The sequence below is a fragment of the Lemur catta genome, chromosome 7, assembly GCF_020740605.2.
Source record: "Lemur catta isolate mLemCat1 chromosome 7, mLemCat1.pri, whole genome shotgun sequence".
NCBI classification, from domain to species: Eukaryota; Metazoa; Chordata; class Mammalia; order Primates; family Lemuridae; genus Lemur; species Lemur catta.
Genome location: NC_059134.1, coordinates 73,972,021 through 73,994,349, shown reverse-complemented (window position 1 = coordinate 73,994,349; position 22,329 = coordinate 73,972,021). Strand labels below are relative to the sequence as shown.

Sequence of the window (22,329 nt, the reverse complement as noted above, 5' to 3'; positions counted from 1 at the left end):
CGCGCCGCTCCCGCCCCGCTCGCCCGCGGCCCTCACCCAGCACCTCCTCCATCCTCCCTGCAAGGCCCGGCCACCCAGCCCGCGTCCCGGAGGGCGCCGGGGAAAGGGGGGGGGGTCTTTCACCCGCCCTCGGCGGCGCGGAGGGTGTGGGCGAGCCCGGGGCGGAGAGGCCAGGGTACCCACCGGTGGCGCCTGACGCTAACGAGCACATGGCTGCGGTGCCCCGGGAGCCCGGCGGGCCTGGGGGGCGGGGACCGGGCTGGGCAGCGGGCGCGCGCAGCCGCCGTCACCGAGCTCTCCGGGCCGGGACTCCGGGAGCGAGCGCCGGCGCGAGCCCGCCCCGGAGCCCGAGCTCGCGGAACTTCGCGGGCGCTTACAAATGCGAGAGCGCGCGCGCAGGCTCGCGAGCGCTTCCGGCCTCGAGGCACCGTGTTGGTCACGTGAGGCGGGTGGGCGGGCCGAGGGCGCGGGGCCCGCCTCCTCCCGTTGCGGGGCTGACGCAGTGCGCGCCGAGGAAGCTCCGTACGGAGGGGCTGGGCGTAGCAGGCTGGCAGGGGAGTTTGTGTCCTACTTGGGCTGCAGGAGGTCCAGGCAGGACGCCCAAAGTATTTGCTGTCGGCATCGTGTGCTCCTTCCGTCCCTTTTTCCTGGGATGAGCGGTTAGTGGAGGGCCGACTAGCCCGTCCCCGCGGCGCCCTCTGGTGGCGGAGGAGGCCGAACGCAGGCGAGGGCCCGACTCTAGAGCCTGAGCTCCCGGGTCCTCGCTGGGGGCAGCTGGAGACGGGGAACTCAGTGCATGAGCCAGTGTGGCTGTGCTGCAGAGACCAGATAGGGGCCAGACCCGCCCCCCCAAAAGGATTTTAATCTTTAAAGTGGTTAAGTGAGAGCGTGGACTCTAGAGCCAGCCTACTGGACTTGAATCCTACTTACGTCACTTTATGTGTGATCTTGAGTAATTTAACTGACCACCTTCCGCCTCAATTTCCTCAACTACACACTTGATCTTAGCCAAAAGGCTAGAACCGATAATTCCCTTAACTACAAAATGAGAATGACTACACGAACCTCAAGACTACAGTAAGGATAAAATGAGTTAATACGTGTAAAGTGCTTAAACCTGTTAACTTTACCCTAAACAAAGGGAAACAGTTGAACTCTTTGGTTTAAGCAAAGGAGTGATGCCGTCAGGTGTGTTTAGAAAGTAACATTCTGGCTGCTGTGTGGAGAAGAATCCAAACGTTCCCTTGCCTCATGCCACTTCCTATCTTCCTTTCCTGGTATCAAGTCAAACCACAGAATGCTTCCTTAGGTGAGAGTGGGCAGCAGTCATTTTAGTAAGTGAGTGTCCAGAGGCTAGCACTGTGCTTGGCACATGTTTATCTAATTGACCACCATGGCCTTCCTGCTTAATCCTACCTAACTTTCCAACTCTACCCTTCACCCTGGGTCCTGCCTTCAGGCCTATTTACTGCTAATCATTCAATGCTCTGCAAATGGGTAGGTCTTCCTTTTAGTCTCAACCAGAAAGACTTTCCTCAGACCACCATTTCTAAAATAGGTTCCACTGCTATTTCAGGAGCAGCACCTGTTAGTGCCTTTCCTAGCACCTACCATTTGCTTACTTGATTTTTTTCTTTCTTTATTTTCTGGTCTTTCCCTATAACACTGCACCATAAAGGTAAGTAAGGGCCATGTCTCTTTTTTTTCTTTTTAACTGGGCTATCACCGTGTTTCCCAGGCTAATCTCAAACACCTGGGCTTAAATGATCCTTCTACCTCATCCTCCAGAGTAGGTGGGACTACAGGTGTATGCTATGGTGCCCACCTTCTTTACATTAATTTCTCATGCACATGATGCATGGCCTGGCACATAGTAGCTATTCAGTACATTTACAGAATGAAATTGATGCCTTGTATTATTGCTAAACTCTTCTGAATGTACTCCTCTTCCTTAACTGTAAATTCCTAGAGGACAGAACCCATCAAATATTAGTGTCGAAGCCCCCTCACATCTTAGGATGTTGCCAGAACATCTGCTGGCTCCCTTGAGTTAGACTTATTGTCCACTGATATGGCCAGTGGCACATAGGAGGCCCTCAGTATGCATCTGCTGAAAGAATCAATGAATTCAAGGCTTTTCATTACCTGGGCCCATCCAACTTACTCCCTTCATCCTTCCAACATAAACTCTTTCTTTCTCTCTGTGTAACATTTGGAGGGAAACTTGAATCCCTTAGTAACACCCAACCATTCAATGCTGACAATGAAAGAAGTAACTAACCTCCAGTCTGGAGTGGGGATTGGGCCAGACTCTTGTACCCTGAAGTTCATATCTTACTACAATGAAGGGCTCAGGAGGAGGCTGCTTTTCTCTCTTCTCCAAAGATAAACACAGACCCTTCCCCATCATCCCACTTCACTGAGGCCTCAACAGAATGCTGAATAAGACTTGCCTCATGGTTTGTGGAAAAGGACATAATATAGAGAGAATATCAAACTGGCCACTAGGATGGGCTGCTTTCAGAGCCCACAGGCCTCAGCATATCCTCGTGGGGTACCTCCCCCAAGGATTCCCTCACTTCTTGGAGCCCATGCTTTTTACCACTGAAACACACTTAGGCTCTTCAAAGACCAGCCCCATGGGAACCCCACCTGGCAGTAGGAATATATTCACTTCTCCTGCCCTACGGCTCACATTTCAAGATCTCACCCTGCCCTAAAATATGCCTCTTTTCTGGGCAACTGACATTGGGAATGTCTACTGCCTTTATCTTCCAGTGTACACTGAAGGTTGAAATGTACATGGCATATTGTAGACCTTGTAAAAATTAACTGAATCACTCAAATCACTTTGCTTCCCCCAGTGCAGATGTTAAGTTTCACCACCATCCTTTGTTCCACTATGGCAGTTAGCACAGTGCTCCTCTTGGCTTTGGCTCTTACTGCTGCATCTTCCTTTCCTTTGCCATAGTTTTTACAGTGCAACACCTTAGGCCTTTAAAGTCTAGTGACATCAAATTTTAATGGCTATGTGCACATTTTGTGGTTAATCATAAGGATCCTAGACCAAAGGAGAAGTCCAACAATTTCAAGTGTATTCATCCACAACACGTACTAACAATTAACTGGAACTACCTGGAAATATACGGCATACCTGGTGCTCTTACAGGGTGGTTCAAAAATACAAGCTATGTGATCAGGCTGACCTAGGTTAGAATCCTGACTCTGCCATTTCTTAGCTGTAGGTCTTCAGCTTTGGATCCTTGGGCAAGGCACTTACCCACAGTAAGCCTCGGTTTCCCAATCTAAGATAAAAAGATGATGATAACTATCACACTCTGTAAGGATGGTTTGGAGGGTTAAAGCACAGATAACACATGTAAAGACTGGTACTTAGCAAGCACTTGATAAATATTAGCTGCTGTTATATCACCCCAGTGGCCCAAATGCTGCACATCACCACTAATACATGGGCATTTGAACAATATAAGAGGTACCTAGGATTTGTTCATTTATTTTTATTCCTTTATTTAATTCTCCCCATGAATTATATAAACTTAGTTATATAACTTTTATTATATATTCTAAAGAAGTAGTAAAGGCATAGTGTTCGTTGACACAATTACATGTAGTTAATTAGCATCTGTGTCACTCAGAGATATGAATGTCAACAATTTTAGAACAGAGCTCATTTGCAAAGTACAGAAGGTTTTCACTGCTGCTGTGACTCTGCAGACAAGCATTTCAAAGCTGGCCTCCCAATTAGTGGCATCAGAACAACCAGGGTGAGCTTAAACAAAAGAAAACTACAGATGCCTGTGCCCACAGTCTAAAAGTTCTGATTCAGAAGGTTTGAGGTAGGGCCTACAGATCTGCATTTCTCAAAGTTCCTGGGCGATCTGTATATATAACCAGGCTCTGAACCACCGACACAGGCACAGTCATTTCTTGATTGGATCTGAGTGGCTGAGAAGAGGGAAACAATGAAGTTACAGTATGCTGAATTTTTTTAGACCCTGAAATTACCAATTTGGTGATGGGTGTTAAGGTTTACAATAAAAGCGTTACTCCAGCGTGGTCATGGCTTGAGGGAGCTGTCAGCTTTCCCCAGATTGTGGATGGCTGTGTTATCCAGAAGTTCCATTTTCTCGTTGCTTGGCCTCACGGCGTTGTTCAGCATCACTCTAACCACTGTCTCCACAGGCACAGAGTGCCCCCTGGCCCAAGATTTTGGTAGGGAGCCAAAGAACTTTCTAACCAACCATTCACCTGGGCGAAATTCTTGCCTATCACATAATAGAACTCTAAAGAGAAAAAGAAAAGCAGAGGAAGAGATGGTAAACTTCATTCAATCCATGGCTGCATCATAGACCAAATTGTGTCCCCTCAAAATGCATATGTTGAAGCCCCAACCCCAACGTGTCTGTGTTTGGAGATAAGGCCTTTATGGAGGTAATTAAGGTTAAATGAGGCCTTAAGGATGGGATAGGACTAATCCAATAGAACTGATATCCTTTTTTTTTTTTTTTTTGAGACAGAGTGTCACTCTGTTGCCCAGGCTAGAGTGAGTGCCATGGCGTCAGCCTAGCTCACAGCAACCTCAAACTCCTGGACTCAAGCGATCCTCCTGCCTCAGACTCCCGAGTAGCTGGGACTACAGGCATGCGCCACCATGCCCGGCTAATTTTTTCTATATATATATTTTAGCTGTCCATATAATTTCTTTCTATTTTTAGTAGAGACTGGGTCTTGCTCTTGCTCAGGCTGGTCTCGAACTCCTGAGCTCAAACAATCCGCCCGCCTCGGCCTCCCAGAGTGCTAGGATTACAGGTGTGAGCCACCGCACCCGGCCTAGAACTGATATCCTTATGAGAGGAAGAGACATCAGAGATCTCTCTCTCTGCACACATACAGAGGAGAGGCCTCACCAGACACCAACCCTAATGGTACCTTGATCTTGGACTTCCACTCTCCAGACTGTGAGAAAACAAATTTCTGTTGTTTAAGCCACCCAGACTGTGGTATTCTGTTACGGCAGCCTGAGCAGACTAATAAAATGGGTATAAGATTTTATTTGGTACATAAAGACAGTTTAAAAAAAGAAGGCAACAAATGCTACCTGGGGAGTTCTAGACTATTCTGAAGCTGGCACCACCATCTATCCTTTCTTTCTAAGCCAAAAAGTGTGTGGATCAAGAAGGAATCCACCTCCAGCCAATTTTTCATACCTTAGATATCTTAGCTGTCAGCCTCTCCAAATGAAAAACTAGCTTCTAGGCACTACCAATAGTGGTGTACTCTCAGGCAGCATGAATACTCTACTTACCCAGGCCTAAATACTGAGTAACGATCAAATTTTAATTCTTCAACCCTGGCTTCCACTTCTCCCTGTTAAGAAAAAAACACATTTCCAGTTTTTAATCAAGACTAACCCACTTATGTAAAAGTGTAAGAGAGAATAATTTGCAGTTTTGAAGATAATCTGCTTTTTCAGGTCTCAATACTTATTAATATCATTATCTAGAATTTTAGATTCCAAAGAGTGTGGGAAGTTAAGGAAGAGGTTGCTTAATCCTGATATGTAGTAGAGAGTTTAAAAAAAATCCACGGAATAAGTGAATGGTTGCATAGTCAGATCTCTCACTCTGATGATATTAAAACAGATCGAGAGAGGGTAAATGATATGTCAGTTCAACCAGAAAAGAATATCCTCTCTTTAGTGCAGAATTAATGTTGCAAGCTGGCCAGACATTAGCCTTTTTTTTGGTTTACAAGTAGTTTCAGTGGGTCAGAAAACCCACAGACCCACTAGATTACTCACTTCTTAACAAATCCCGCAAACTTTTGAGACAGTGAGATTACCTCTAGATGGTGCTTTAAATTAGGTTTGTTAAACAAACCATGACAGGCATCTCTGGAAACAAATGCCAGAGGAGCTCAAGCCACAGGCACCTCCGAAAGCCTTGTGAACTAGTCACACACGGCACACGTTCCTCCTCGTCCTCAGCCTGTTTCTACCACTCACTTGGCACGTAGCTCATCATGTCCTAGAATCTTAGATAATTATTTTTAATAAGTTGACTGCCACACTAGAAAAAAAAATTTTTCCTTGGAGCCATGGTGTTTTATCACGAAAACAGAGTAAAAACCCCCAAAACAAAATGATGCTTTCTAATTTAATGAAAAACAAAATGTATTGACTTCTATTCATTTAATTCACATTTTTAGAATTAATTTGTCAATACTAATTATAACAATAAAAACATCAACAAGTAAGATTTCCATGAACCAACTGCAGGTTTTGCTTCATGAGGCCCTGGGCCCAAAACTAGGGTGAATTAAATACAACTTACATGGCAGTTAATGGGTTAAACATCTTTTTCTTTTTTTTTAATTGGTAATTGTTAGTACATATGCAGAGTTGTGCAACTTTCACCACAATGTAAGCTTAAAACATTTCATCCCCCCAAGAAATTCTATACCACTAGCAGTCACTTTCCATTCCCTCTTCCCTGTGCCCTAGTGAACCACTAGTCTATTTCTGTCTCTATAGATTTGCCTATTCTGGACATTTCACATAAATGGAATCATACAATTTGTAGCCTTTTGTGACTGGCCCCTCTCACTTAGCATAATATTTTCAAGGTTCACCCATATTGTTCCTTTTTATAGCTGAATAATATTCCATTGTATGGATATACCATATTTTATTCATCCATTCGTCAGCTGATGGACATCTGGGTTGTTTCCACCATGGCTATTATAAATAATGCTGCTATGAACATTCATACATAAATGTGGACATATGATTCTTAGCTTTTTACAAAGAGTATTTTTTCCTTTATTAGCAGTGTACATAAAAGAGTTAACATAGCAGGCTGAGACTGCTGTCCTTAGAAAGCCCTGCTTGCAACGTTGGCCCTTGGCTTGTGTCTGGGAACTCGGGTTTTGGGAGTATTCCCACCATACTCTAATGAGGGTAGTTTACTGTGCCTAAACTACTTGTACAAACAATGCAGTTTATACTGAACACCTGCTTTTCCTCCAGAGGTCTGCAGTTTTTGCTGGGTTGAGGGTGCCTAAGTGACTGACTCCCATAAAAACCGTGGACTCCTAGGCTCAGGTGAGTTTCTCTAATGGACAACATTCATTGCTGGAGAAATAAAGCACATCTTGTGCAAAGTCCACTGGGAGAGGCCTCTTAGAAGCTTGTACCTAGTTTTCTCCAGACTTCATGCACCTTTTCCCTTTGCTGATTTTCCTTTATATACTTTCACTGCCATAAATCATAGCTGTGAGTATGACTATATGCTGAGTCCTGTGAACCCGGCAGAGGCAGGGAACCTGCAGCCTTAAGGGCACATGTGGCCTTCTAGGTCCGTAAGTGTGGCCTCTTGACTGAACCCAAATTTTACAGGATAAATCCTTTATATGGAAAGGGGTGCAGCACAGAAATATGAAGATTTTCTTGCCTCCTTTTGTGCTTAAAAAAGAACAATCCTGAAATCAGAAGGCCACAGATTCCCCGCCCCCAATAATAAAATATCACATACTCTGGAACGTGACCTTCCCCTGGACAGACGAGGAAACCAAAGCTCACAGACACTGAGAACAGAGAACACAAGGCCTGTCCAGTGCTCTGGGCTCCATACCCGGCTTCTCCCACAGCCCCAGCCAGGGTGCCCACAAAAGTATGTGGCTGATCCAGGCCCCAGAGCTGGCCCACAATGAATGCAGTTTGACATTTCATTGAATAGAATACACATTCCTAAAAAATAGTTTCTAAACTTGGGTGGGAAGGAGGAGTTCACACACAAGGAGGCTGAGAACATAAGAAATAAATACTAGAAATGTTATACACAGTAGTTGGAGGATTATTCAGGAAATGTCATCATTCTGGGATGGACCATTTGGTTGTCCTTTCTTTCCTCTTAATTAATCTAATTCATAATCCCATGCTGCACATATACAGGTCACTGTCAGTGAATGTAGAGGTCTGTCTCCATTTTATTGGCCTTACTAATATTTGCTGAGGCTCTATCATGGCTCAGGTGCTGTGCTGGGTCCTTCCAGATATATTAGTGACAAAAGCTACTCATTACATAGTGGCTAATAGTGCATCCCCTGGAATCAAACTGCCTGGGTTCAAGTCCCAGCCCTGCCCCATAATTGCTGGTGATCTTACCATCATGGTGCCTCAGTTTCCACACACATACACATAAAAACCCTCAGAACACTGCCTGGCTCAATTAATGTTGGCTATTATTTTTTTTTAATCTGGATGAGTCATTATTATAACCCAATGAGTAGGTAGCAGTGCCTTTATCTTTAAGGATAAGGAAATACTGCATATGCATTTTCTTTCCTAAAAGGCATAAATGTTTAATAATGCCAATGAGAGCAAAAGTCCTATTTGATAACCTTTTTCAGAACCCACATGTGTATTTTGACACACAGACTTTTTTTCCTTTTAAGAATCGTTCTAAACTCTAACAATTAAACTGAAACTTTTCCATTCTTGATTTAACTGGGCTGGTGGCTCACTGATCTTCACCTGGCTCAAAATACTGTTTTAGGATAGGTGAGAGATGGCTCAGCTGTGAGCCATGTGAAAAAGACCTGGAAATGTCATTATCACAAGCTGATCATGAGCAAATAAAATGATAAAGATGTGTACTAAAATTTTATATATCACTTAAAAAAATAACATAGTGCCCCGAGTGTGAAAAGTAGTAGTCCCACTGCAATTCCAGTATACTGTCACTGTAAAGTCCACCCTTAGCAAAGTGACCAGGGTGAAGAAGGGGCTAGAAATAGGAACCAATAAAGAATGGTGCGGGGATTTAAAAGTGTTATGCCTGGGAAAAAGTTCAATTAAGGCAGCCATAATCTCCAAGTATCTTAAAGACTATAATGCAAAAGACCGACTGGAATTGATTTTGTAATTTTGAGAGGCAGAACTGATAACAATCAGCATTTACATAGGAATAAATTTCATCTCAAAGTGAGAACTTTTTATAAAGTGAATCTAACCAAAACTAGAAAGAGTTGGCTAATGAGATGGTAAACTCCCCAATGCTGGAGGTATTTAAGCAAAAGCTAGATGAACATCTATAAAAGGATTTCACATTTTAAAAGTCTTTGGCTGAATGACCTCTAAGTCCCAGCTTCCCAAACTGTGGCACTTGGGTGCATCCAGGAGGCACAGAGACAAAGCCACAGCCTATCTTCCTGCAGTGTCAGTTTAACTTGAAGGTAAGAATATAGAAACTTTTCTGTATTAAAGTAAACAAGGATATGTATCGTACTGAAGATAGCAAAATGTCTATAAATTTTTAACAGATAAAACACAAGAAGACTTTTAAGAAAGTTGAGCTTGTAACTAGCAGACTGCTTCACACTAGATGTCCCCAAATCTCCAGAGAAACAAAAGCTCCTTCTTCTCAGACATTAGGGAAACTGAGAAAAAATTTAAGAATCAATGCCTCCAAATCTTTTCCCTTACTAAGTTGCCATGCTGACATTCAAGGCCAGAGCTGCCACATCTCATTCCACTGATTGCTAGACAATTAATAGGGGGCAAGACACTGGAAACTGTCTTTCAAATCATTCCCGTTTACTAAATCTATTCCTGCAAAAATAGTCTCTGTAGCCATGCACACAAAAAAAGCCCCATAATATAATGCATTTAATGTCTTTTTGTATTACATAGCATTTTGTATTATTTAGTACTGCCATTAGCCAAGTTCTCCAAAGTGTATCAAAGATAGAAACATACACAAACCTTAACTTGTAGGTATAAAAAATTGCTCGACTTATCAGCTCCTTTAGAGGACAGTAAGTTGAAATGTTTACACCCTCCAGCTTTTGCCAGCTCTGCAGACTTCAGCACATAATCTCGGTCAACGCGAACAAATCCCTCCTGAGGGGGAAAAGGATATGAGTTATTTCCAGAAAGCTGCAAGTTTATCTTAAAGATCACTGCTTGGCTTGAGGAGCAGGCTAGGAGGCCTAGGGGAATGGGGATCTAAATAAAACGCATCCAAGCAGTACATGAAAGTCAGGCTTAGACCCTGGGAAAGGCTCTAGGTGTCGTCCTCTGGATAGACAGTACTGGCCTTAGCAGCAAGGCCAGACTGCAATGAAAAAACAAGGATGATGACATTGAAGCGAGATACCAAACAAATCCACAAGAAGCAAACGGAATGATAAGGCTGGCAAACTACTTTTAGTCACACATTTCTTTGTCTTTTAATAACTTTGTCTTTTAATAACCTCTCTCTGGTTTCTGTTTTTTTCTGTGCCAACTCTAACATGGTAGGGTCTCAAAGCATGGTTGAAGACACTCCCTGGGACTCAGGGCAATGTCTGTTTAATTTCCAATTGTTGTGTATGCTTTACAACATACCTTACATATTTGTAAGGAATTCATCCTCAAATTTTCTTACTGATGGGTGTATAATCAGAACTATTTGGCGACACCTGATCTAGACTCAGTCCAGTGAGGGCAGTGGATGGGTCTTTATTCTTAACTCACATTTCGGCATCAGCACATGCAACAGTGGTAGGTGCTCCAGAAATATCTGAATGAACGAATCAAAGTCCAGTGGAAGCAGAGAAAAGGAAAATCCAGTCATAAAAAAAAAGAACTAAGTGGCAATAAAAGCAGGAGGGAGGAGGATGATGCAAATAACAGAATATAGAGCATTTCCAGAGCCTATATGAAAGACATGCACCTGCACCCAGAAAAGGGTGAAGTCTCCATGTAGCCTCTTGGGACCACCATAAATTCTGGCATCCTCAAATCCAAGACAGCTGAAGAGAAATCTAAAGTCTTTTGAAGCTGTATTTCATAGGTAGTCCTGATTTTAGAATGAGGTCTTACAGCAGTGAGAATTCCAAATCTGAAGGTGGGATTACTGCCCCAATGATTTTTTTTTTAAATAAAAATCTGCTCTGCAGAAGTTATTGAATCTGCATGTTCTATTTGATAAGGCAATGTTTATCTTTCATAGAATGTTAGAAGGGGGTAATACATTAACTGCCACGAGAGTTGTATTTAGCTCACTCTACTTTTGACCCTGGGGCTGCATGAAACATACATAAAATCTTACTTGTTGATGTTCTTGTTACAATTGACAATTTAATTCTAAAAATGAGGATTAAATGAATAGAAATCAATAAATTTCACTTTTCTATTTATGTTTACCTTTACGTTACACTCTAAGTTTTATTCTGTTTTCATAATAAAGCACTGTGGCCCCAAGGAAAAGTTTCTGGGCTTTCTGTGTGGCAGTCAATGCATTAGGTAGGTAGGGAGCAAAGTCCAGTGGTCAGATGAACTACCCACTAGGAAGTGAGAGAGCTGAGAGCAGAGTGCAGACTCTGGACTCTCTGAGCAGTGCTCTTTCCACTGTACCCATGTTCCTTTGTATCCCATACTGTTTCTAGCTGATGAAAATCATCTGTAATTGTGGTTGGCAGACTAATAGCCCCTCAAAGATGTCCACATCCTAATCCTTGCCCCCTGTGAATATGCTGGGTTACATGGCAAGGGGAAATTCCATGGTAGATGGAATTAAGGGTGCTAATCAGCTGTCCTAAAAATAGGGAGAGTAGTCTGGATTATCCAGGTGGGCCCAGTGTAATCACAAGTGTCCTTAAAAGTAGAAGAGGGAAGCAGAAGAGGCTAGAGTGATGCAAAGTGAAAAGAGCCTTGAAGATGGGAAGAGGACCCTGTGCCAAGGAATGGGGCAGCCGCTAGAAGCTGGAAAAAGTAGGGAAATGGATTCTCCCCTCCCGCCCCCAGAAGGGAACACAGCCCTGTCAACACCTTGATTTCATCTCAGTGAGACCCGTGTCATACTTCTACCCTGTAGAACTGTAAGACGATGAATTTGTGTTGTCTTAACCACTAAGTTTGAGGAATTTCTTAGAGCAGCAATAGGAAACGAATACAGAATTCAGTTTTAAAAGAAGAGGCCCAAGCAAATTTTTCAAACTTTGTATTGAAGTATATCATAAAAGTAAACATATTGTAAGTATAGAGCTTGATAAATTTTCATAAACTGAACGTCCTTTGCAAGCAGTTCCCTGATCAAGAAATAGAACATTACTATTGCCCCAAAAACCTCCTTTACCCTCCTTTCTCATCACTCACAAGTCCATTTTTAACTATATCCACTACCTGCAGGGCAGTGCTATTTTTCAGCCTCACTTTATACCTTAGTGTTTTCTGCCTTACTTTCTCTACTTTAATTTACAGGTAATATAAACTTACCTCTTTACTCATGAGTCATCACTCTCTCCTTTTGTGTGGATACCTTGACATTCAGTCCAAACAACAGACTTGCCAACCTGTCCTACATGCTGATTCAAATTCATATTGTTGCTTTTTAAAATAAGTGTAAAGCAAATCTATTTTAATACTCAGCATTAAAATCTCTGAGAGAGAGAGACAGAGAGGGGGTGATGATTCTTATCAGAGCCATTCTCCAAATTGAGATTTTAAATGTGCTGAAAGTGTGCCAAGAAAAACCACCAGAACTATGTAGGAAATTCTAAAACACTGAATTTCTCTTCCATATCTATTTCTTCCCCTCATTCCAATTCACCAGAACTCTGATTTTAATAACAGGTTCATTATTCACAATTAAATAACACCATTAACTAGTGAAATATATTCAGTTGTGTTGCTGTTGTTGTTCTAGCACAAATGCTTGGAAGGGTTATTACAGTTGCCTCTGTTAAAATGCTTTTTCTTTCATCAGCTTCTTTAAAAATAAGGGAAGGATTCAACCAATCACAAGTCTCTAGACCGACGCTGTCCCTCTCACTTAATCCAGATCCAGTAAAGGGATAATTTGATTAAACTGAGACCCTAATTTATTTGGCTTTAGTTCTGGATCAACCTCTCCTTAATAGAGTGCTGTCGTCTCCAATTGTTTGATGAAAATTAAAGTGACATAAATACCATGGGACTTTTTCAATCTGATTAGTCAGTGAAGGCACATCAATACCACCCCAGCCATCAGACTCTGGCGTCTTTCCTTTCACCGGCCTGGCTAACAACTGACAACGGCTCCTTGAAGGACGAGCACCCTGGCTGCTGCAGAGACCCCCACACTCAGCCCATCAGCCCTGCTCAATGGGCCCTGTTGACAAGGTGCCCATACCTTTCTTCATCGCTGTTCTCTGGACAAAGCTAAATATTGTTTTATTAGCAATCAATGGCTGTTAATCCAAAACGATTTCACAAATCCCCTGAGCCCTCAAGCTGATTATAAATACGCGTTTTTCCAAGCCCACTAAATTTTGAATTTCACTTCCGTCACCCTGATGGCGTGGCCTTTTAACTGGTGAATGAAACTCAAAAGCAAAAGGGTCAATAGCTTTCAAGGACTTAGAAATCAAACTTAAGCGTGGGTCCCGGTGATTGACTAGGAGATATCAACACACCAATTTTCTTTGGAGCGAGGAAGATTCCATTTACAGATGGAAGGAGCCATCTTTTAAAACTTATTCATGCCCTTTCTTCTCCTCCAACAGCTCAAATTAAAGAACAACAGAAAAACTAACAAGCTACTCCATACCCCAGAAACACAATTTTTGGAAAAACCGTATTTAGTTTCCCTAACCAGATGGCAAGAGAACAGACAGACATCTTTTCTAAGCGTCTTAAGTCCATTATGTTTTTGTGTCTTTATGACTCCACACCCAGTGTGTCCTACTCTAAGCTAGGAATCAGAGTTCCTTTTAGAAAAAGAAATTAAGTTCCCATTATAAATTTCGTATCCCAGCACTCATTTGAAAGAATAAACACAGTGTACTGTGACTCAGTAGAGGGATTCTCAAAGGCTCCACAAACATGATAGGAAACAAATTCTCTAATTACTCATTTTAAGTCTTATTAAAATCCAAAGCTACTAAGCATTTCTTCTAATCTTCTTTACCAATGCCTGAAAACTAGGAACACCACTCTGGCTTAAGAACAACTCATCCAAACAAGGTACAGTATTTCAGCGCTAACTGATAGGACAAGTGAGCAAGCTGGAAAAACTCAAGGTCATGGGGTCCTTTTCCAAGAAGGGAGGATCTATCATTCTGTAAATGGTACCACTTAGCTCTATTTCTGCTTCAAGTTCTTCAAGTTAACTGGCATACCCAAGGCTCCACAGCTACCTGGCATCCAAACAGGGCCTGTGATCTGGGTCCCCTGAACCACCTAAGACCTTTCCACTTCACAAGCCCCCTTCCAGACATCAAACAAAACAATAGATTAGAACAGGAGTGGGCAAACTTTTCCTGTGAAGGATCAGATAATAAATATTCTCAGCTTTGCAGGCCTCTGTTGCAATGACACAGCTCTACCATTATAGCACAAAAGCAACCATAGGTAATAAAGAAATGAGCATGGCTGTGTTCCAAGAAAACTTTATTTGTGGATATGAAAATTTGAATTTCTTTTATTTTCCCATGGCATGACATATTATTCTTTTGAATTTTTTTTAACCATTTAAAAACATTAAAATATTCTTAGCTTGCAGGCTAAACAAAAATAGGTAGTGGGCTATATATGGCCCAGAGGCTATAGTGGGCAAACTCCTGGATTAGAAGAGAGTATCGTTAGAATCAGAAGCCCTGAGATTAATGACACATAACGACATCTGCCATTCAACAGAATCCAAGAGTCTGCTCCTAACAGGTGAGGAGGCAAATGAAGAGATGAAACCACACCAAACCACCTCAAACTCAAAGCCTTCTCTTAATACAAATAAGGGGAAATGCACTATTCTCAGTGGCATCTTTGAGTTTTGCTCTTTACTCCAGGCCAGTATAGATTTGGTTTTCAAAGGGTATTTCAACCTTCACTAGCACACAAGTTACTCACTAAAGCAAGGTAAAGGTTAGGACTATAGTTGCCAGATGCATTCCGAAAACAGGTCCAACAAGAAGGTTGGCTGCATCAGGGTCTCCCAAGGAGCCTGCTAAAAATACAGATTCCAAGCTTCCAATCTCAGACATTCTGATCCAGTAGATCAGAATTAGGAGGTCTGGATTAGGGCCAAGTCAGGGAGCCATGCATTGCTTAGACAGCTATGGCCTGTGAAAGTGAAAAGGAAGATTAGCATCTAACCAGCTACTGCTAAAGAAAATGATCTTCCAAACAGCTGAAGAAAGTTAACCGACCTATCCCTAGCACCAGTTTCAACAGACATCTGGGTAGACTCAATTTTACAGGTTGAACTGTATCCCCCCCACGCCATGCATATGTTGAAGTCCTAACCCCCAGTATCTCAGAACATGGCCTTATTTAGAAATATTAATAAGATCATTGCCGATATAATTAGTTAAGATGAGGTCACACAGAATGGAATGGCCCCTAATCCAAAAAGACTAGTGTCCTTATAAAAAGGGAAAATGTGGACATGGACACAGGCACACCAGGAAAACGCCGCGTGAAGAGGCACAGAGAAGGCAGCCACCATCAAGGAGACAGATCGGGGACAGAGCCTTCCTTCACAGCCATCGGACGGAACCAGCCTGACAGCTGGAGCTCAGACTTCTAGGCTCCAGAACTGTGAGACAATAAATTTCTGTTGCTTAAGCCACTCAGGTTATGGTACTTTGTTATGGCAGCCCTGGTGAACTAATACCCTAAAGCAGGCTACCCAGATGATCCCAACACAGACAGAATTTCTTGAAGTTTCTCTACTGGAAACTCAGATTGCTAAGGCAAAATATGTGGTGTTCCATTTGTAAAACAGCTACTGAATGACACTAGGCTTGCCACCAGCTTTGTAGTCTCCGTCTGATGAACCACCCAGTGTCCTCTTCTACAGAGGGCTGCTGACCCAGACCACCAGCTGGGAAAAGCCTGGAAATCCACAACCCTCCTTCAAACAACTACTGTTTCTGAGCCACTTGCAAACCGTCACCTCTTTTCAACTGCTGAAGTTATCACAACCTCCAAAGTTTATATTGTACCTAATCTGAATTAGTTTGGAAAAAAAAGAAAACAACCCTTTCTGGTGGATGTGTCAGCTTACTTTCTGTGCAATCCTCTTGAACCATTTTACTCCTAACTCATTTCTGAGACCATTTGGCTTACTAGTCTTCCCTTGCTTACTAATTAATTTCATTTAGCTTTTTCAAACTGATTTTAAAGGAGAACAAAAGGTATTGAGTAGACTGAGAGGTGGAGAACCAACCACATTTAAAAAAACAATATTCTGGATAGTGAAGACACCCAATTCCTCTGGTTAAAATTGTATTACACAATTTGAATGCAACGAAGCAATTCAGACTTTTTCCTGGCACATCCTATAATGAGATTTGCCTTACATCATGAAAATCAACTGCTCTCTGCCTAATGCAGTGTTTTGTTTTGCTGAGTCACCAAACCAGGTTGGCACTTGAGACAGTGAAGCCTGCAGTGTCCTGGTCTAAAAGTTTTTCAGTGCTTTTGGAGGACACTGCTTATGACTGTCCCTGGGACAGAAAATGTACCAGCTGCAGAACAGGAACATGACCCTCTCCAGGAGAGATAATGTGCCAATTCCTGGGAAAGTCAAATGTCTCTGTAATCCACAGTTCCCAGCACAGAGCTCAAAACCAAGTTGTGTTCCAGGGTGAATATGCAGAACTGCAGAAGCTGTGGAAATATATTTCAACTGAAAGCATGAATGGAATTATTCTCTGGATAACCAGAAGGCCCAGAGAAATTCACCTGAGCCTAACTATTTGGTTAGTATAAACCAATACTTCCTAACCATATGCTCCCCTAATGATTCAGATGCATGGACCTGGTTTATAAACCTACGATAAATCTCCCTGGCAGAATCATGTTCCCGTATATTTAATAGACATGTTCAGAGCTTTAGAAGGTAAATTCTGCCAGAGGGATAAACTATAGTCAAGGTATAAATTAAGATATACCTGTATTAACATTTGCCCAGAATCTATATAGTAAATTATGACTTCTGGACAGGGGCTGACTCAATTTAGAACACCATTAAAAAGAAAATAAAATGCGTGTTAAAACAGTTTTGCATCAGTGAAGGCTGAATCATTACTGGGGTTGAATCATCGTTGAAGGCTGAGTCATCATGGAAGGCTGGCTGAATCATGCCTCTGTGTTCTGATGTTCTATCCCAAAAGTTTAAAGCTTAGCATGAAAATAAGTTGAGATGCATCACTCAAGTAGGAGAGGACACTTCAAGTTTAAAACGTTTATTAAGGGGGGAAAAAAACTTACTGCTAACAGCATGAGTCAATTTCTTTTACTCAGACAGACATCATAGTTTGCCTTAGTCAGGGCAAGTTAATAATAGTAATATTTACAATAAGCAAGATCATATAAATATTTATGATGTCTCTAGCATGTAGGCCTGAACTCATGGATTATTCTGAAAGAAAGACAAACTTATAGGTACTATTCAAAGTATTGCAAAGCTTAGGGCAGCATATAGAATCTTAAATAATAAGAGGTTATTCACATTTAGGCACTGCAACAAGCACAAAGAAAAAGAATGAGCAAGAAAGGATTCCTTGACATTACTGGCCAGTAAAAAGGGAAAAGGGCATATTCCTTCCTTACCGCCCCGGCTTTACTTCTGGTGGTACCCAGGCAACAGAATCCAACATCGTGACCTTGAAAGGCAGAAGCGTAGTCATCCAACTTTTCAAAGTCCACCACTTCTTGAATCTAGACAAGGGCACAGTTGTACATAACTTCATGTTATTTAAAAAACACACACACAGACAAACCCTCTAGATTTAAAAACTAAATTATAGAACATTACTGAAGGGTCTGCTCACTTAACATCAAAATTTGCAAATTCATTTTCTCCCACCAATAAGCAATGCATCTGAGTTGAAAATCAACAATGCACATATACATCCACAGTATAACTGGACTAGGGTGATCTACATTTCTAAAGTCAGGTTCAATTATAATTTCTCTCCAGAAAAATAAAAGATCTGCCTATAGCTCACCAGGAAGGAGACCACTGAGCTATACTGTGGGGGGCAGGGGATGGTGTTTGGTATTTCAAAGACCTAGGTTCAGATCATGGGCCTGCTATTACTAGGCATGTAATTGTGGCCAAGTTATTGATCATATGCCTCAGTTTTTTTCAGCTGTAAAATGTAGGTGATAATCTTTCCTTTAGTCCAATATGTAAACCACTGGTATTAGAATTAGCCAGGAGGCATAATCCTGGGTACCCCCTGAATACTTCTGAAACTGTACTTTTAACAAGCACCCACAGAAATTCCCATGCACATTGAAATTTAAGAGCTTTCATCTAACTTTATAAGTTTACTGTAAAACTTAAAAGAGAAAGCGTGAGACTGGGTGTGGGGGCTTACACCTGTAATCCTAGCACTTTGGGAGATGGAAGCAGGAGGATCACTTAAGGCCAAGAGCTCGAGATCAACCTGAGCAACATAGAGAGACCCTATCTCTACAAAAAATGGAAAAACTAGCTAGGCGTAGTGGTGTGCACCTGTAGTCCCGGCTACTTGAGAGGCTGAGGCAGGAGGATCGCTTGAGCCCAGAAGTTTGAGGTTGCAGTGAGCTATGATGACACATCACTGCACTCTACCCGGGGCAACAGAGATCTTGTCTCAAAAAATAAAAAATAAAAAGAAAGCTTGAGAAGCTCCTATCATCCAGGAGTTCAATAGAATGTTGGTTTCCTTCTGTCAACTCTTTCAAAAGAATTTTTCTGACACTGCATACAACATTGAAGAAAAACAGGTTTTCACAAAGTACCTGGTCAAAAGATGTGCCATCAAAACTCAATTCTCCAAACACATATCTCAAATTCCATTTCTAATTATCATGAGTATCTGACAAGGCCCACGAAACTAGACCATGAAGACCATATGTGACCTGCCTAAGCCTGCAAAGATGTCTGTTTTAAACAGGCAAGTCCTGATGGACCTAAGACATTCACAAAATAACCTGAACACAGACCTTAGGGAATCAAGAACATTTATTTTCAAAACAACTTCTTATTTGGAAACCTGTAGGTTTCTCTTATGAAACCTGTAGGGCCAAATTGTGTAGTTGTGGTGTCTCAGGATCACACAGTTTAAATGGAGAACAGAATCTCCACGAAGCTCAGACTTCAGATATCCAGGGCAAATATTTAGGAGGTTATCATCAGATCAAAGTCAGGTGTAACGTTCACTTAACCATAAAAGTGTAACTTAAAGGAAAGGGAGTATTCCATTTACAGACACAAGCCTGGGACATCAGGCAAGACAAATTCTTGTAAGTGAATACCTGTACTTTTTCCTGTCAAAGACCTTTCCCACTCTGCCACACATTTTGAGATTCACTGACAACTTTAGTGTGAAGTACACAGGAAGACAAAATAAGCAAATTGATTGAGAAAATTGCCAAGGTCACAGGACCATCTCCAGAAACGAGCTTGTGTGGCCCTGAGAACAGTGCTTTTCTGTCTCCCCAATCCCCATCCCCACCTAGGCCCAGCTTTACAGGGTCCCAAAGAGAAGGGCTTTGCTCAAAGCCACACAATGACAGGGAAGCCAACCTGGGCCTACAAACCAGGAGTAGGGCTTCCAGAAGAGACTCTCACAGACCAGTCATGCCCAAATTTTGACGCCTCTCCCTGCCTCCATCGCTGGCAGGGCAGTGTTCAACCATTAGGCAAGAAATTTTCGCCTTGCAGAATCACTGGGGATGCGTTTGAGGTCCAGCTCAAATACCCACCACATTTTTATAAGCCTCCTCGTGGAAGGTGAGTTTTCTCCGGCCAATGAGCGTGACTTTGGAAAACAAGCTCTGCTCCAGCATTTCTTTTAAGAGCACCCTGCCAGTTTCTCCGCTGGCGCCCAGAATAAAGGCGGATTTATTCTGCATCCTGAAGTCTTCCCGAAGCTTTGGCAACGCCTCTGTTTGGTCCATGCTGGGAAAATAACATCAACAGGCGCTGGTGTTAGGATGTTAAGGGACTGCGCGTCCTTACCCAGGGGAACAAGGGCTGTTTATCTGTTCGGGAAGAAGCTATCGCCCCACGGGAAAGTGCTGAGTCACCTGCGGGCTGTCCCCGGCACCTGTGCCAACGGACATTCTGGAAAGGGCCCTGAGCTGGAGGGTGCACCCAGGTGCTACGAACCGCTGGCACAACCACTGGGCCTCTTTCGCCACTGCATCCCCGACCGGAGGAGTGCGGGTCCCGCTCGGTCCGCTACCCGCGGCAGTTACCTGGGGCCAGGCCCCGGCCCCGCGTCCTCGCGCCGCAGCAGGAGCAGGGCAGCCACCAGCGCGGCCGCCGCCGCGCTCAGTGCGGCCGGCCCCGGCATTGGCGCGCCCCTCCCGCCCTGGGCCGCCCCTCCCGGGGTCTGCCAGCGGGGGCCGGAGATGGAAAAGCCCGCGCCTACCCGGCTTCGCCTTCCGGGTGACTTCTCCGCGACGCCGCCTCGCCCCGCCCGCAGGGGCGGGACCCGGGAAGGGCGCGCGGGCCCCCCCCGGGCGCCGGGAAGACGGCCCGAGGGCACGCGTGCGGCTCGGAGACCCCTTCCCCCGTGTCGGGAATCTGTGGGACCCTCTCTCCCGCGCTCTTCCTCCCCACCTGTGCCCAGCTCCCCCAGGCCCAGACAATAGACACCCCAGATTGACCTTTGCTGGTCCCCCAAACTAATTTCAATTGTGTATTGAACATCTGCATCTCCAATTAACCACGCCCAAAACTCAACCTTCCCGCCCATCCACCCCAAAGAGGAATAAAACTAACCTATTCCTTGCCTCTCTTAGGTGTCACTGTCTCTATACACACGCAGTCACACACACGCACACCTCAAGTCAGAAATCGGGCCACCTCCTTTGGCTCCTTTCTCCCAGCCGTCCCACAGTCCAGATGAATCACCAAGTCCCGTCCGTCATCCCATCTGCCTTCCAAATAGTTCCCTCATGTAATTCAAGCTCTCATCGTATCTCACTAGTATAACTGGTCTCCCTGCCCAGATCTCGACCCACTTTGATCTCCTACCTGGTTGAGCCAGAGAGACGTTCCACACCTGATTCTTTGGTGCAGGCTCCACAGCCCAGATCGGTGGTTTGGATCATAACTATCTACACTGGGCCTGTCCTGGATCTGGGAAGTCCTGGACAGCGGTGGGAATGACAAGGAGGAATCTGAACAACAGATTATGCTGTGAATATTGGGGCCCCACCTCCCAATCTACATGCCAAATGAAACATTCTCTCTCCCATCTCCTTGGTGTCATTATGTGTAGCCTTGACCTAGGCTCAGCCAAGCAGACGCTCCCACACAGGTTTTTCACTTTTGGAGGAGTAATAAAAAGATGCAGCAAAAGCCTGAGATAGACTTCAGCTGGGTGGGGCAAGGGCATAGGATGGTGGCATGAAGTTTTGCTGATTTGTTTCTGAATCATGTAGTTTTACTGGTTATCTTGCTCATAAAACATCTTATCCTGTATGTTGTCCTGCAACCAATGACTGTAACTTCTATATTGTACTCTCCGAAGAAAAAAGACAACTCCCATATGAGGAGTCCCCCTCCCTTCTTCTAAACTTACTTATGAAAGCATTCCAACTTGTAACAGACTTTGGAACACGCCCAACTTTGTGGGTGTGACTTCTTGGCTCTGTCCTCAAATTCGGCTTTCCATAAACTTTTATCAGATTATTTCTGCCTCAACACTGTGGATATATGTTTTCATTACTGTTGGACATATGTTTTCTTTCTTTTTTTTTGGTTTTTTATTATTATTTTAAAGACTTTTTAAAGAGCAGTTTTAGATTTACAGGAAAATTGAGAGGAAGGTGCAGAGATTTCCCACACATGCACAATCTCCCCCATTACCAACATCCCCCACCAGAGTGGTACATTTATTACAATTGATGAATCTGTATGGACACATTATTATCGTGCAAAGTCCATAGTTTACATTAGGGTTGTAAACTTGATGTTGTATATTTTATGGGTTTGGACAAATGTCAACTGTCTAGTGACATATATCCATCATTGTAATATTATACAAAGTATTTTCACTGCCCTAAATTTCCTCTGTGCTCTGCCTGTTCATCCCTCATTTTCCCCAATCTCTGACAACGGATCTTTTTACTGTCTCCATAGTTTTGCCTTTTCCAGAATGTCTCTTGACATATGTTTTCATTACTCTCAGGTAGATACCTAGGAGAGGAATGACCAAAGAGTTCTCTAAGGTAGATGTACCATTTTATACTCCCGCCCACTTAGTATCATCAATCGTTTTAATTTTAGCCATCCAAGGTCAAACAGCTCCTCATCTTTCTTTTAGCAATATGACCCT

At 43.3% G+C, this 22,329-nt stretch overlaps 2 protein-coding genes across 5 annotated transcripts in view; both read right to left on the bottom strand.

Annotated features, from left to right (window-relative positions):
• PRMT3 (protein arginine methyltransferase 3) overlaps window positions 1-303 on the bottom strand; it is a 115,836-nt gene extending 115,533 nt beyond the window's left edge. The window contains exon 1 of one of the 3 annotated variants that reach the window (XM_045557680.1): window positions 184-303. In XM_045557680.1, the coding sequence (XP_045413636.1) occupies window positions 184-211 (28 nt within the window). In that variant the 5' untranslated portion in view covers window positions 212-303. The remainder of the gene's footprint in view (window positions 1-183) is intronic. The other 2 variants (XM_045557681.1, XM_045557683.1) reach the window with 2 other exon arrangements.
• Window positions 304-3,003: 2,700 nt separating this feature from the next.
• On the bottom strand, window positions 3,004-20,473 carry HTATIP2 (HIV-1 Tat interactive protein 2). Of its 2 annotated transcripts, none has more exons than XM_045557679.1 (6): window positions 20,416-20,473; window positions 19,745-19,940; window positions 17,600-17,707; window positions 9,785-9,922; window positions 5,327-5,388; window positions 3,004-4,304 (listed from the first exon to the last, which is right to left on the bottom strand). In XM_045557679.1, the coding sequence occupies exons 2-6, from the start codon at window positions 19,937-19,939 to the stop codon at window positions 4,079-4,081; spliced, it is 729 nt and encodes a 242-aa protein (XP_045413635.1). In that variant the 5' UTR covers window position 19,940; window positions 20,416-20,473; the 3' UTR covers window positions 3,004-4,078. The 2 variants fall into 2 exon arrangements, with proteins under 2 accessions (XP_045413635.1, XP_045413633.1); XM_045557677.1 differs by lacking the exon at window positions 20,416-20,473 and adding an exon at window positions 20,240-20,360.
• Between the last annotated feature and the right edge of the window lie 1,856 nt (window positions 20,474-22,329).

Bases quoted from the DNA above. Each gene is read 5' to 3' on its own strand.
- HTATIP2 (XM_045557677.1), bottom strand. From the start codon at position 20,337: ATGCCGGGGCCGGCCGCACTGAGCGCGGCGGCGGCCGCGCTGGTGGCT. The intron at 19,941-20,239 runs GTAACTGCCGCG...TTATTTTCCCAG, and splicing joins GGGCCGGGGCCTGGCCCCAG to CATGGACCAAACAGAGGCGT. The intron at 17,708-19,744 runs GTGGGTATTTGA...GCCCTTGTCTAG, and splicing joins AGGAGGCTTATAAAAATGTG to ATTCAAGAAGTGGTGGACTT.